This window comes from Crassostrea angulata, chromosome 7 (genome assembly GCF_025612915.1).
Source record: "Crassostrea angulata isolate pt1a10 chromosome 7, ASM2561291v2, whole genome shotgun sequence".
Lineage (NCBI taxonomy): Eukaryota > Metazoa > Mollusca > Bivalvia > Ostreida > Ostreidae > Magallana > Magallana angulata.
Genome location: NC_069117.1, coordinates 14262383 through 14278742, shown reverse-complemented (window position 1 = coordinate 14278742; position 16360 = coordinate 14262383). Strand labels below are relative to the sequence as shown.

At 32.8% G+C, this 16360-nt stretch overlaps 1 protein-coding gene across 1 annotated transcript; it reads left to right on the top strand.

The window, feature by feature from the left end:
• On the top strand, positions 1-15679 carry LOC128157521 (protein mesh-like). The gene is made up of 17 exons (XM_052820107.1): positions 1-414; positions 733-1026; positions 1118-1255; positions 7649-7811; positions 8825-9082; positions 9737-9879; positions 10841-10986; positions 11521-11805; positions 11892-12187; positions 12454-12597; positions 12777-12941; positions 13097-13255; positions 13389-13514; positions 13796-13921; positions 14034-14279; positions 14656-15046; positions 15209-15679. The coding sequence occupies exons 1-17, from the start codon at positions 229-231 to the stop codon at positions 15297-15299; spliced, it is 3357 nt and encodes a 1118-aa protein (XP_052676067.1). The 5' UTR covers positions 1-228; the 3' UTR covers positions 15300-15679.
• Positions 15680-16360: the final 681 nt, after the last annotated feature.

Here is a 16360-nt window from a genome sequence, read left to right as displayed (position 1 = left end):
CGCAAACAATTTCCAAGTTTTCTGCAATCTTGTTTCAATGGAATTCGGTCAACGTATTCATCACAATGTCAGGGTTGGTAAAAACTATGACACTGTTACATATAAGATGCTCAGCAGATGAAACTGGCTTGAAGTGCTTGCAGCATGTGCACATGTTAATGCGCAATAAACCCATTTAGCTGTTCTTTGTTTACCGTGATATATTGTTTAATTTATTTGAGTGGAGCCATGCTGAGTCTTTGGGTGGTTGCATTGTTTGTTGGACCTGCATTAGGACTAACGGTAAAAGACCTTTATCCATTTGGAGACCAAGCCGGAGATACTGCCATGGAAAAAAATGACGATGGAAGTTCGCCAGAGATATTCATATCAACTCTTTTCCCTTTTTTTAATCACCAACATTCCACATTAATTGTAAGTAGAAAACAAATAACTATTTTATTGGTGAAAATGACTGAGGGGGGGCAGAGTATAGTATTTATCGTTTTTACCAACTAAGAGATAAACAAGTAATTTAAGGATAAAACGCAGTTTTAGACACCAATAACAGTAAAATAAAATATTTTTTTTCTGTTTGAAATACCATTATTCAATATTAAATTATCAAAAATTACCAAAAATCGACCAAAAGGATTTATTACCAAACAATTCAGTGAGGTCATATTTCATCAGTTACTGTGATCTAAAATCAATCATTGATATGTTATCGTTATATTTTTTCCTTATACATAGGTAAACACAAACGGAGTTATTTCCTTTCTACAAGGGGTGAGGACATGTACACCAGACCCATTTCCTATTGCCAATGATGCCAGGATGATAGCTCCATTTTGGGCTGATATTGATACAAGCCAGGGTGGGACAGTGTGGTACAGGGAAAGTATAAGTGAGGAACTGCTAGACAGGACCACAGACGAAGTCAGAGCTTACTTTCCCGATTTTTTTAAGTTTAGAGCATCATGGGTATTTATTGCCACGTGGGACCACGTGGCATTTTTCGGATGCTCTAATGAAGGATGTTTAAAGGTATGGTACTAAAAAATAAGTGTTATAAAGCTAATAATTCCTAATGATTTTTAAATTCCATTATGATTTGTTCACACTTTTTCTTTGAAAGACTAATACGTTTCAAGCAGTCTTGACAACAAATGGTCAGCATTCCTTCACGATATACAACTATGAAGACATACAATGGACAACAGGAACAGCAAGTGGGGGAAACAGTACCACTGGGTTAGGGGGGACCCCCGCTCAGGTATTCTCTTTATACTTTTGTTTAACCCTAAATTTCATTATTCCTACTCTGTATTGTTATTACAAACATATTTTTTTCGAGTTGCCAATTGAAAGCAGAGCGTAAACTTACGATACCCACACAAATTAAATAGTTTTGTCTGTATTTTATAAGTATACAAAAATACTTGGTACCGGGAATAAAGTCAAATGCGAATAGGAAATCAATCGTTTTGAGTTTAATCAACTCGAATTTTAATGAGCGATAATATAGTATAAAGACTATCAAAATAACACTCTCCAAAGGCTTCATTAATTTTATGAAACTAAACATGTATTTGGGTGTTTAAAATGAAACACTCAGTCTGACAATATGTTATTGAATAATTGTTTTTTTACAACAACCATTTTCTAAAATAGAGTGAAATGTGAAATGAAACAGGTTATGCAACGTGACATGAATATGTTTTCAAAATAACAAACCTTACAAATACATTTTGATTGAGAAGTTGCGCCCTAAGATTTCAACGTGAAATCTGTAACAGAATGTTTCTATATATGTTTTATGATAGAAATCATTCGAAGAGTTTTCTCAATTTGTTAGCCAGGAGATTTATGGCAAACACTTCTAAATAATTTATCTTAGAATTCATATATATATCTAAACACAAAATAAAGTAAATAAAGTTAGGATTCTTGTAGTTTTATTACATACCTTCTATGTCAATCTGACATTTAAATCTTGTCGGACAAATTTTGAATAACAAATAAAATTTTACGAGTCAGGTTTTCACATTTAGGAAGGAGATTTTTTTCTGGTTTTCGAATTGTCAAATGTAAATTTAATTAATCGTTCATAAAATCAAGATAAAAGGAAATTAAAATAGTATATTTTTCTTTCTTTTTTATTATCAAACAACTTGGCATAGAAAAAGTAATCAATGTTTAGAATCTAACAAGGACTATATTTTTGGCGTAATATTGGCGTAGGAAAATATCACACGTTTCGCAATTCAGAATTGGTGCAGATTAATGAGTCTGTTTATTGTTAGCATTTAAAAAAATAAAAACATTAATGTTGGATTTTTTTTTCCAAATGTGAACTAATGATTTAATACTTGGGTTTCAGAATATGTTTTTAAAATATGATTTGCCTAGCAAATTACATTTTTATAAGCTTTTTAAAGCCCCCATTCTATACATTGATTTTTGTGAAAAATCACTAACATCAGTTTTTCTCTCTTATCAAATGGTCAATATATTAGCTTTTCTGTCAATTTATATCTTTATATAAAGTCTTCATAATACATAAAAATCAGAAATATTTTATTATTGGGAGCACAAAAAAACAATCAAAATTTCTTCAAAATTTAAGAAAATTAGAGGAAATGTGGACTAAGCAATATCAATTTTAGTTTAAATATTTCCTATCTAGTAGTATATGCTGATTGACATTCTGATATTCTATAATTTTTTTGAAGAATAGAATCTTCAAATCTTAAACAAATGTCTACAGAACTACAAAGAGCTACACTTATTTTTATCATCCTTTACCTTGAGGAAAAAGGTAGTGACCTTGACGTGACCTTTATGCGAAAACAAAAAGGTCAATTTTGATTAAACTGATAGAATCATTTGGTGATATGATCCGTTTGACTGTGTTAAAATTTCATGAATTTCTTATTATAAGAAGTATGTTTGATAACGAGAAGACTCCTTCCTTAATTCTAAAATTTGATTTGATTAGGTAAAATAATCAAAGTACTGAGAGTACTAAAAGACGGGGTCTTGAAAGTTTGAATTTGTAATTGTCCTGGATTTCCTCGAATATGCTTCCAAAATTTATGAGTTTGAATTAGTTGTTACAATCTATGTTAATTCGGCTTTTTTGCAATTGTCTGATACTTTGTTTAAATCTTACTCAACCCCGGCCTTCATAATTGTAGGAAACTGACACACGCATTCTGAGAGTATTGCATAAGCAATACACGTCCCCTACCGGTTTGCGGAAGTTGTGAAAACAATGCACTGTTATGCAGAATATCGAACCCGAACATTCAAAAATTGGAATATAAAAAATTAATTTTCTCGAAAATATGTCAACCAGACGCTACAAAAGTGTAAACTTGATCTGTAGTTTGACATTTTGAAGCTGTTCAGCAAATTTCTTATTATTTATCAAACGTGTGGAAAACTGAAGTGGGACAGACAGACGGACGGACAGACAGACGGACTGACGGACGCAGAGGAAAGCTATAGTCCCCTCCGGTGAAAACCGGTAGGGGACTAACAAGCATTCTGAGAGTATTGCATAAGCAATACACGTCCCCTACCGGTTTGTGGAAATTTGTGAAAACAATGCACTGTTATGCAGAATATCATTTCTGACCGTCTCAACAGACCAACCCGATAACGAACCCGATTGTAACAAGCATTCTGAGAGTATTGCATAAGCAATACACGCCCCCTACCGGTTTGTAGAAATTTATGAAAACAATGCACTGTTATCCAGAATATTATTTCTTACCGTCTTCTGTACCCCGAATCAACAGAACAACCCGATAACGAACCCGACTGTATTGATACAAAAACACTGTCGATTAAATTTACAACAAAATGCTTGACATTATTTTACAGAACTTATTTGTTTGTTTGAAACAATAAAAGGAATGGTCCAAGTAATGCACGATATTATTACTGACTACATACTTTCCTCGTTTTTTCAATACACACCGAACCCGATAACGAACCCGAACATTAAAAAAATTGGAATATAAAAAATAAATTTTCTCGAAAATACGTCAACCCGACGCTACAAAAATGTAAACTTGATCTGTAGTTTGACATATTGAAGCTGTTCAGCAAATTTCACATTAATACTCAAACACATAAAGAAAAAAGTGTGGAAAACTGAAGTGGGACAGACAGACGGACGGACAGATTGACGGACGGAGGGACTGACGGACAGACAGACAGACGGACTGATGGACGCAGAGGAAATTAAAGCTATAGTCCCCTCCAGTGAAAACCGGTAAGGGACTAATAAGACCCCAAAGAAAATTTTTAAAAATTACTACTAACCGGGAAAATCAAATAATTATCAAAGTAGATAATTGGGAGTTGATTTTAATCAACTCTCCTATGCAGTCACTCTGGCAAACCGAAAGTGAAACAGTATTTGGACCTAAGCACAAATCATCATCGCTGACAAGTCTTAGTTCTTGAATATAATAGAAAAATTCGACGTAATGTATGCTGAAGCATTGTTTTTCAAGGAAACGTATCTATAAACACTTTGAAAATAGTAAGATTTTATATAATATGAACAATTTAGATATTTATGTAGTCTCATGTATTCTTACGCCAGAGTTTAATATAGTCTCATTCAGCCAAAAGTTCGACTGTCTCCGTAAATCTCCGACAAACAGAGAGGCTCTCTTGCTTGTCGGAGATTAACAGAGACAGCAGCTGAGCGACTGGTTGAACGAGACTGGAGTTCAATATCAATAGTGCTTGGATCCATACAATTTTTAGAATTGTTTCGATTACTAATACATAGTTTGAAATCTATCTTTAAATATTACACAATATGATTCATATGGGGTTTCTCTAAATTCTTGTCTGAAAAGTCCAATTAAAATTCATATTGTAAAAAGTGCGTAATTTAAATGAAGACTAGAAACTAATTGCCACGCAAGATAAGTTGATTTTAAAATAAATGATAATCGATATTGCTAGATTTATTCAATTTTGTGATCCAAGGGAAAAGTCGGACGGTATCCGTAATAAAAGTTTTATGAAAACCCCGAAAACTCTAAAACTGCTGAATTAACAAACAAAGTGAACTTTTGTATATCGATAACAAACACAGGCACCTGACGTTAGAAATATTTTTTTTTACAATGAGATTCTAAGAACTTTGACAATAAAAAGATTTGTCACGGTCGCCATTTTGAATTTTAAGACCGACTTATCTGACACGATTTTTTCATTTGCGATTCATGCAAAACTAATAGGTAAAAATAAATCCGTTCGCCACTTACTACTTTTTTGTGTAAACTCGTGCATCACCTACACGAATTACGATACAACCGTTCCTTTCATTAAAAATAATACTCCGAAAAGCAGAGACATAAATAACAGAGATTGTCAACCCCGCCATTAGCGTGTACAAATGTTACGGGACCAACTTTACTTTGAGAACTACAAGTGCAATAGCAATCTTGTATAAGTCATCAAATTTGAACTTGATAGTGAACATGAACTTGTAAATATTTTAAGCATGTTTTATTTATGAAATATTTACAAAAACTCTTTATTTAGTTTTTAAATTACTTTTTAAAAACTTATTGACTTTTCCCAAAGTAATGGTAATGCATTACTTTACTCATGTAATGGTAATGTAATGCATTACTTCAAGAAAATTAAGTAATGGTAATGGTAATTTGATGCCCTAATTCATAAAGTAATGGAAAGGCCAAAAAAATATATGTGTGTTTCCTATTTCATCAAATTTTTAAATACGGTAGGTAGGTCGGCTTTTTTTTTAAAATGAGCTTTGAAGTTTTCCCCTTTCCTAGAATATGGTTTTTCTATACATTAAGAAAATGTATTTTACAGGTGGAGCAATTGTGGATAGCGACAACTTAAATCTAAGATTAATTTGAAATGTATACAAAGATTTTATTTCAGGTAAATAAAACACATAAATATGACAGCCACTATAGATTAACAGAGTTTAATACTCATTACCACAAATATATTGTATATAGTAGTTATTAGTTCTTTTTTCCTGGTCAACTGACATAACAGTAGACATTAATATCGTAACTGTATGTGTTGAATTCAGAAACAGAGGAAATTCTGGTTGATCAGACGAGAGCCTTAGAATTCAATCTTTGAATATTTTTTTTTTATTATTTACTTAATGGCTTAAGACTAATTTTAAAAATTTCATTTGCAATGGAAATGCAGCATTTTAAAATCATATTTATAATGTGAATGCTTGTTGCTATAGGCCTATTTAAAGACTTACGATGTCGGCAGTCTCCACATCAACAGAAATAAAATAAAATTTGCTTCTGCTTTTTTCATGTACATCTTTATATTAATTTATTATCACATCACTGCACTAAGAACTTAGTTATTGCATTGATAATTTAGCTAAACTAACCAAGGATAACTTTCAATCATGCTGTCAATCTACACTTAGAAATCTTAAAAAAGCTTTGATAAATGGTGGTTTCTATTGAATTGTTTCAAGCGTTTTTTAAACTCTTATTTCTAAAGACTCTATAATTAAACCAATTACGGTTGGTAATCTGGATTTGGAATAAAAAGTGTTAGGGTCGGCGCATAAAAAATAGGGTCGGTCGGGAAACTGGAAACACACACATTTTTTTTGCCTAATGTAATGCATTATTTTACAATGTAATTCACCCTAAGCCTGATTCCAACTAAGCCGGAAGAACATTAACATTTAACTTGGTTCTTCAATCGATAATATTGTATATATATATCATATGATGTATAAGTCTTCCAAAATGTATAATCTATTATAGATTATGCTTACAATGCATTGTTTAAAATTTTAATTCAGTTTAATCAACTAAAGAGCCAACGAACGAGAAGGCAAATTCAGACTTGTTTTTATTTTCTTTGTACAAAATTCCTTTAGAGACGAACAGCAGTCATACCGCAGGTAGACTGGAAGCCAATGAAACACCTATTTAATTTGTAAAACATCTGTGTATAACCCGTCCCGATTTAACTTCGGCTTGAGCATGAATCGAAGATTGGTAGTATTCAGGTGAAAGATTGTCAAAATAAAATTCACAATTCTTCAAAATTGGCACATTGCTTTTGGGAACTTTAATTTCGATTCCACCATCAACATCTTCTATTGATTAATGAGCTCGTACACCAACTGAATCGTCAACGGCGCTGTGCATTCAGTTACGTAACTCATTCCACATTTGAACCCGAGCAAGTATATTTTGATCAATAAAACTATTGTCTATTTTCTATATAGAACTTTGTTTATACACAGAGGACGTAAAAAGATTTAATGCGTGTTTTTATGATACATATTTACTGAAATGCATGAAAACTTTCTGCACTATTTTCTTACGCGTAGACTCAATTCATGTGTTCTAAGCGTGCCTTCCGGTTTGAGAATTCGGCTGACAGTAAACCAATAGACGGGGTCACGTGACCCCGTCTAAAAATATATTTCTTCTTAAATAAAATGCATTACGTTGCCATTACAACAGTTAGTAAGGATGTCTTAAATTAGGTGTATATATTTTTATTTTTGCTGTACTCCAAACTAATAATTTTATGAACTATATTTGAATGTTTTGACTTATCATATATGCACGCATTGCATGATTCTTATGTAAACATATACCTAAAGGTTGGATTTAATGCTGGCGATGGAAATGTTTTCTTCACCGTAAACGCTTCACGCAGCCCTGATATCATAAATGTGGATGTGGATTCAAACGTGGAAACACCCGGGAAGTTCGCGTTTAGGATTGATGCAAGTGATATCAGTGATGGAGGATGTAATACAGAGGGTATATATCAATTGATAAACAATCACAGGTCATTACAAAATATTCAAAATTCTTTTATCAATCAGTTTTCTCTCTATTTACAAGTTTGTTGGTTAATGTTTATGTACAACAACAAAATATGTAGGTTTTTTTTATCAAGGTATTTTAGAAATGCATTTGTTTTTGCACATTTTCGAATTTCTTTCTTACATTGGACCCACTATATAATGCACGATAATTGGGCATTGCTGAGCGATAAGATTTATTAGCGCTGAGACGAAAACTGCGCAGGCATTTTTTTTTTGTCTATACACTGTGACTCAGCGTTAAATAATTTCTCATGCAATTCATATTATAATATACTTAATAACTTGTACTGGTTTCAACTTTTTGAGCATTATGGACAGGCATCAATTCTTAATTTGTATAAAAATGCAATTTAAAACTAATATCAGGCAATCGACTTTAATTCTTTAGTACTACATGTACAATGTCTAACGAATTTTTTCTGAACAAATACGGCCCGTACGATGCATCTAAAACCGATTAGATAAACTCAATACGTATATATTCATGCGATACTTTTGACCCAAAGTTTTAACAATCATTTTTCATTGTTATATACAGGGTTTTCGATACCGCTCATTTCATTTATCAATCAACTTTAAAATTTTCAACATATTCTTACTTCAGTTCAATTTTAAATATTATTATGATATTATTATAGACATAATCCGGCTGTTTTAACACAATACCCGACACGCCTTCCCACGCTCATTCCGGTACATGTATATGTTTCGAAAAAAAAATTTATCTTACTTACAATGACCAATGATTTTTTCATATATTATGTGAAGAAATGTTCAAAAATCGTAATAAAACCCTTTTTTTTTGTTTCATATATATATATATATATATATATATATATATATATATATATATATATATATATATATATATATATATAGTGTATAATATATATTGTATAATAGTGATGGTTTTAGGATTAACCTATATTCTGTTGATTTTTTAAGGAAATATGACAATCGTTCCACGATATGGACCAATGTTGGGAGGCCAGTATTTGATCATCAGTGGTCCATGTATAGAACAAAATGCTATAATTAAGGTGTCGTTCTCTGGATCACCTCAAAAGAAATGCGAGAGAAAATCAGAATTCGCTTTCGCCTGCATCACACCTTTGTTTAGTCACACTGGGGATACCCCTGTAAAAGTTGAAATCGAGAACCTAGAGGGGGACAGTCGTACATTTCAAGGTCTTTACACGGTTTGTAAGTAGCCTATCTGTCTTCTTCATTACATTCACCATGCATATTGGTGGGCTTTTCAAAGAATAAGTTCAAAACATATAAACTTTTTACCAAATATAACAACCGAAAAACTGGCCTCTTTTTAGAGATATAATTTTCAAGCAAACAAAAATGAATTTTGTGGGATTACGCAAAAAGTCAATGCGCATGTTATCTTGAACTCAAATGATTTTGATTTTATCAAGACCTCCCAAATAATTTTGTTTGACACCGGTCTAAGATTGGGAAGAGAGTTATTTTTTGGTCTTTTATGGCTATACATGTACATGTATTTTTAACTGGACGGGGGTGTTTGGGTTTTTTTGTAATGTATTCAGATAAGGTTCTTTAATTTTAATTTTAATTTATTTTTTGGTTTGCTCTTAACGAATTTAACTTGGATAAACGATCAACTATGTATGACCTTCATGCCTTTACGACTGTTATCTTAGTTTCACGCGTACGTTTTTATGAATCTCAAGCTAAATAATATGAAAATAGAAAAACCAACAAAGAACATTTTTGAATTCATATAAAACATCAAACAAATTAATATAAACACTTTTTTGTTCACAACGAAAAGAGATTTTAGTTCATCCTGAAGAGCATCTTTAAAACGTTTACTCTGTATTTCAGTAAATCCTGCCAACAGTAAGCATCGAGTCTACAGACAAAACGCACCTGATTGGTTCTCAGGACGACAAAATATATCCTGGGACCCGGATGTTCCAGAATTACAAGAAGACAATTCTGTTGATATACATCTATTTTTCCTTATGGTAAAATTGTGAAATATTAGTAAAAAGTAATGCATGAATAATATTTTAATATATCTACATGTCTTAAAGCAAAAACAATGAAATAAGACGCTTTAGTAGTAAACCTACTACATTCGATGATTTTTTTTTAGGCATGGCCATTTCTATTCTTATAATTAAGCAACTGTGTGTGTATCCTGATCGGTCGCTTAACAGTTATCTCTTTTTGCTAATTATTCCTGACAGGACATTTTTTCCTCTCAGGTTTGTTTTTTGTATGGGAGGGGGGGGTGGCATGGGCAGTTCGGGTGAAATGTTATTTCTACTGAAAATATAATTCTGTCATATTTGCCTTTAACTGGCATTCTTTGCATTACTTTTTTGTTTGAAAAAAAAATTATATTTATTGTCAACAATGCAATCGTCGTAAAATGAAACTGCTACACATGTTAATTACATTTTTAAAAAAGCATTACAGAAGTTTAAAAATTTTCTAATTCTGCAATTCATAGAATTGATTCCAGAGTTTCTTACATACAACATTAATATAAAATGATATAAAGTTATCACCAATTATGGATATATTTAAGGAACTCTTTTAATATTTTGAGGTCATAATTTTGGTCGGGGCGTGATCCAATCCATTAAAGAATGAAGGGTTAATGTCCGAAGGGCTTTGTGATAGATTTGATCAAGCTCCGAACGAAATCAACACCTCATAATATTCAAAGAATGATTCCTTTTTACTTATATTCATATAGTTTTCATCAATTGTACGATTAAATATTAGAATATTAATTATGAAAACTCCGCTTGATCCCATACAACACGTTACTAGTATTTGAATTTATTGGACTGTATAGTACAAAATCGATTTGTATGTTATCACAGATAAAGGCACTTGAAAATGTAAATATTACATTATATAAGCATATTCGTGTTGTATCATTTTATGATAACCAATATCCATATACTGCTTCAGGAAAACAATGATCGTCTTTTAATATGGAAGAGAGATGTTCTTAATGAAGCAGTAGATCGTCTACAAGGTTCAGCCGAGGTCTACTTGACTGGAAATGGTTATGCTATGGCAATAAGAGTAACGGCTGAAACTATCAGAATTGATCAGTGAGTTACCTACCCTGCCTTATTTTTATACTTACCGTCTCATCAGAAGTATCGCTGTAAAAATAATTCCATGTTTTCTCCCCAGAATAAATGTTAAATATCAGTATAAGAAGTATATTTTAATGGTAAGAATGTACTAGTTTCTTGACCTGGATCACCCCTCGTATGATTGGAAGAAAACTAACACATACGAATCTATAGATTACTGTGGAATCATTTTCACTCGTAGGGGTCAATGTTCATGGGAAGCCAAAATTTTCCTGGCTCGTGAGGACGTTATTTTGTTGGTAGCAAGTTCGAGATAATTTTAATACATATCAAGCAAATGCTTGTAAATACGTTCATGGGGATGTAAATTACTGGGCAAGGGTTACCCACGAAAACCACGAACATTGGTCCCCCACGAACAATGATGATTCCACAGTATTTTGAAAGATTGGTAGAGATAATAAAATACATGTATATAAAAGCAGTGAATTTTTTAAATTATAGATTTTACATTCAAATCCAATTTTATTTAACATAAAACTTTAGGTCTGAGAGAGGAATTTGGTCAGACATATTCCCGTTAGCCTTAACATTTGACCAGGCAAACCAATCATGTAAAAACTGGTTGAATACGGAAGTACAGTTGCCAGCACTCCCATCTGATGATGTTCAACCATGTCCTTGCACGTTAGACCAAGCTCTCTTGGATATTGTGCGATTCCAACCGGATCCGGATTGCAACATGTTCAACAGAAACTCGCAATTTTCCCGTACTGGAAACTGTCTACACAGACGAGATGCAGCGCACTGTATTCGATTGGCTCAAGCTGGGTGAGATATTTCTTATCCTTGTCCAAAGGTATGGTAGTGAAATTTTGTAAATTAACTTCAATTCACTTAAACTTTTTACTGACCAGCCCCGATGGAATCGACAATCTGTGCTGTTATGACGCGGACAAGAATCTGATTGATTCACGACTCAGAGAAGGAGGGTCCGTACAGAGATACCACTATCTTGGGGGACCGGAAGTTCTTCCCTATCTCTCCAATTTCTACTTTGATGTTCTCCCATTTCTACACTGTTGTCGGTATTCCCAGAAGGAACAGAATGATCCTAGCGATGGCATTATTAATGCAAATAACAATTTATGTCCTCAATACATCAAACAAAGAAAATACAGCTCCTGTGTCAACTACGAACCCCCGAGGCCTGGTACGTGTCAGTAGAAGAAGTGTTTTGTTGACAATTTGGGTTAAGGAGGCAGTGTGGTCCACAAACTAACCACAAGTCAAGATCTACATTAAATTTTTAGATAAGATTTGTGAAGCTATAAACTGTTATTTAGTAAAGAAAAAAGATTTTAGTGTTTTTCTATATCTTTATACAGGGCTCTTCTTATAAATGAGATTTAACAAGTCTAAACATGGCCACAACCATCCAGCCCTGTTAATGATATAATAATATTATTTTCTACGCAGCCAGGACAAACGGTGACCCCCATATCACCACCTTAGACGGATACAGCTATACATTCAATGGTGTTGGGGAATTCGTGTACCTGAAAACCACGGACGGAACTTTTCAAAGCCAAATCAGATTTGAACAGTTTCGTAAAGAAAATGGTAAAATGAATGAAAATTATTTCTAATTTACAATAATTTTAAAATATAAAAGATAATTTTTACTAAAAATTCTATAAGTAAAATAACACTATTGAAACACTTTTGGGAATTCTTTCACACATTTAAACAGTGATTGCCTTTTAGAAGACGGTAATAATATTTTTAAAAAATTATAACAGGTGACTTGGTGGATGCAAGTGTGTGTACCGCATTCGTGTCCCGACATTTCAGCACCTCTGGGTCTGATATTGTTGAGGTTCGTCTAAACTCTATCAGAACAGCAGACCTGTTAGTTAACGGAGATGTTATTGACTTTGATGAATCAAATGTTCACCAATTCCGAGGTAACTGTCCAAAAACGTAAGCTACATGTGTACCTTGCATGTTTATTAAACAATATGTTTTAAAATGCTAGACTTGTAACAATTACTCTTAAACTCATAAACACTGACTAATAATGTGGCTATTATCTAGTGTTGTTCATTTTGTAATTAACTAGGTATATTCGTCGTGCAAATGACATCCAATCAGCCCAATCTTAACACGACGAAAAAGGAGTTTATAGTGTCTTTTACTGAGATTGGGATCGCGTTCAGAGCCATAGCGAGCCCTGCAGTGCTGAGTATACTCCCTGTTGTTGGAAATAAAACACTTGCTGGTTAGTATTGTCTTTGTCGTGGAAAAACAGAAAGACATTTGTTACTATAGTTCATTATACATAAATCCATGTACGTTTTAATTACTCGGATGTATTCAGGAGGTATGGTTTTAAAATGTTTATTTGTTTATAGGGAACTTAAGAGGTCTTCTTGGTGACTTCGATGAGAATCCAGATAATGACCTGAGGACGCCATCAGAGGAAATATCATTAACAAACTCAACCTCGGAGAGGATTCACTATGATTTTGGCTTATCGTGTAAAATGATTATCTGAACTTTTTGGGACAATTAAGACTTATAAAGTGCCTTTTTATACATCACATATATAAGCTCTTGACTTTATGATCACACTTGATATTTTTATTACAGGGAGAATTACGGAAGATATTTCGTTGTTTAGTTATGAACCTGGAAAATCTTTTAGTGACTATCAACTACCGAGATTCCGACCAACATTTATTCTACCCACAAACATGTATGTTTTAATTACTCGGATGTATTCAGGAGGTATGGTTTTAAAATGTTTATTTGTTTATAGGGAACTTAAGAGGTCTTCTTGGTGACTTCGATGAGAATCCAGATAATGACCTGAGGACGCCATCAGAGGAAATATTATTAACAAACCCAACCTCGGAGAGGATTCACTATGATTTTGGCTTATCGTGTAAAATGATTATCTGAACTTTTTGGGACAATTAAGACTTATAAAGTGCCTTTTTATACATCACATATATAAGCTCTTGACTTTATGATCACACTTGATATTTTTATTACAGGGAGAATTACGGAAGATATTTCGTTGTTTAGTTATGAACCTGGAAAATCTTTTAGTGACTATCAACTACCGAGATTCCGACCAACATTTATTCTACCCACAAACCTTCCCCCGGAAGTTGTAGAGGTGTGTGGGACAAGCCGAGAGTGTGCATTTGATTTCACCCTAACAGATTCGGTCGAATTTGCAACAGAAACTGTGGAACTCTTGATTATCTTTAATTCTTCACTTGCATCTTCTAGTAAAAGTGAGTTGAATAGTAATTTTTTATCAAATGTAAGTTTTTAATTGATTAGCAGTTGCAGTTGCGACAATACACTGAAGTTCAATTGTGTATAGTTAATTTACACTCATTATTTAGTGAAAAGTGCAAAATGAATTTCTTCAAACAAAAAAATTTGATAAAGGAAAAGGACACCGCTAATGCTAACACGCACACACACACACACACACACACACGTTTTCGGATTAAAAAGTATAATGTCCTGGTACGATACATGTATAATAATTGTTAGAATTGTTGAATTATCTTGGTCCCTATATCTAATTGCAAATGTAAGAAGCCAAATTGAAATATGTTTATAAGCATTATATTTGGAAATAAATGTATTCTTTTGTAATAGTAAAGAGCTGTGAAGACCTACCATCTGTTGTTGGGGGTGTTTGGAATGCAACAAACACGCTTGAAGGTTCAAATGCCACCTTATCATGCTTTCATGGCTATGAGGCGACAGGCAAAAGTGGTAATATTCAGTGTCATAATGGATCGTGGGGTAACTTGACCAACATCAAATGTATTCCAATAGTACCAATTTCTACTACAATGACAACAAAGGCGGTAACAACTTCAGAGGAACTGATAACAGAACCGACGACAAGCATCGAAATGTCAGCCTCTCCTGATAGGACGGATAACGAGTTAGAGGGGAGCTCGCGTCATAACTACGTCATCACTATCTGTGTTGTGGTGCTTGTCGTCATTATCATCGTGATAATTGCTGTTGTTCTTTACAGGTAAGATCTTTATCCGAAATCTATCAAAATTTTAGAGGTTACTGTACGTAATAAGTTATTTTCTAGTAATAATTCAGTCCTATAGACCATTCATTTCACATAGTCAATTATAAGAAATTTTTTCGATATATTTTTTATGACAAAATCAACATTATTTTTCAGACTATATAAAAACAACAGGAGACAAGAATCAAATCAATATCCTTTTGGAAAACTGTCATACTTAAATGGATACTCGGTCTATGATTATTAGACAAAATGCTTTTTCAAAATAATGTTTTTATATTAAGTCTAACATGAATAATGATTAATATGTTATCAAAAACCTATTGTCCGTTTTTAAATGTTTATTATCACTGCTTTTAATGTATACTTATGTAATATACTAGTAATTGATCATGATCTATGTGTAAGAAAGCGCAATTAACTGAGGATTTACTACTTGTTGAAAAGTTTGTTTTCAAATGAATATTTATGATTATCACAATACCAATAAAAACAGGCATATATTCTACAGTTTGTTTCCCTTATTTTGTGTTTACATTTTGTTTGAGAATAATGTACATGTCATTTATTTTGAAAAAAAGGTTTTTATCAAAATAAAAAATATGAAAGAACGGTGTTTTTCCATTATCAGTTGATTTTAATTATTTTTTGAAAAATGATGCATCGAGGTCGTCGAAGAAATCGTCGAGGAGGTCGAGTGAGACCGCCCGTTGCAGACAGCTTAAATATTACTGCTCCTCCGACACAAGCGGCTCAGTTTTCTCCAGGCTCCTCGGGTTAAGAGAGTCCTTCTAATATTGTATATTGCATATATATATTTGATATATGCTGCCATATTGTTTGAACGGCGCATGTCGAGTTCAATGTACATGTATGAAATCTATCTTATGTACTATATATCTGACTGATATCTATCTGATATTCATGTACTTATCTTATATTTGCATATTTGATTAAACGGCCATGACAACTACGCCAAACACACAAAAGTCTATTTAGTTTTGTATATACATCAGGGTAAATATCTGAATCATAATTTTCTGTTGTTTTGATATCTGTACTAGCTAGAAACATGAAAAGAATATTTATCTGGGCTAAGATCATGAAATAACTATAAGTTTCCATAAGAAATGCAGAGAACCATACTCGGTAGATGTAAATATAAACATTATACATCCAATATTAAATGCGTTTTTGTTATTTTACTGACATTTTGTGATTCCTTGTCTATTTTATATTGTTAAAAAGAGGACATAAATAATCTCTCCAGTGTTCTTTCTGAGTTTCATTTCTTCCACAAAAAAATCA

Excerpts from the sequence above, each read along its gene's own strand:
- LOC128157521 (XM_052820107.1), top strand. The coding sequence starts at position 229 with ATGCTGAGTCTTTGGGTGGTTGCATTGTTTGTTGGACCTGCATTAGGA. Across the intron at positions 14,280-14,655 it reads ACTTGCATCTTCTAGTAAAA|TAAAGAGCTGTGAAGACCTA; the intron begins GTGAGTTGAATA and ends CTTTTGTAATAG. Across the intron at positions 15,047-15,208 it reads ATTGCTGTTGTTCTTTACAG|ACTATATAAAAACAACAGGA; the intron begins GTAAGATCTTTA and ends ATTATTTTTCAG.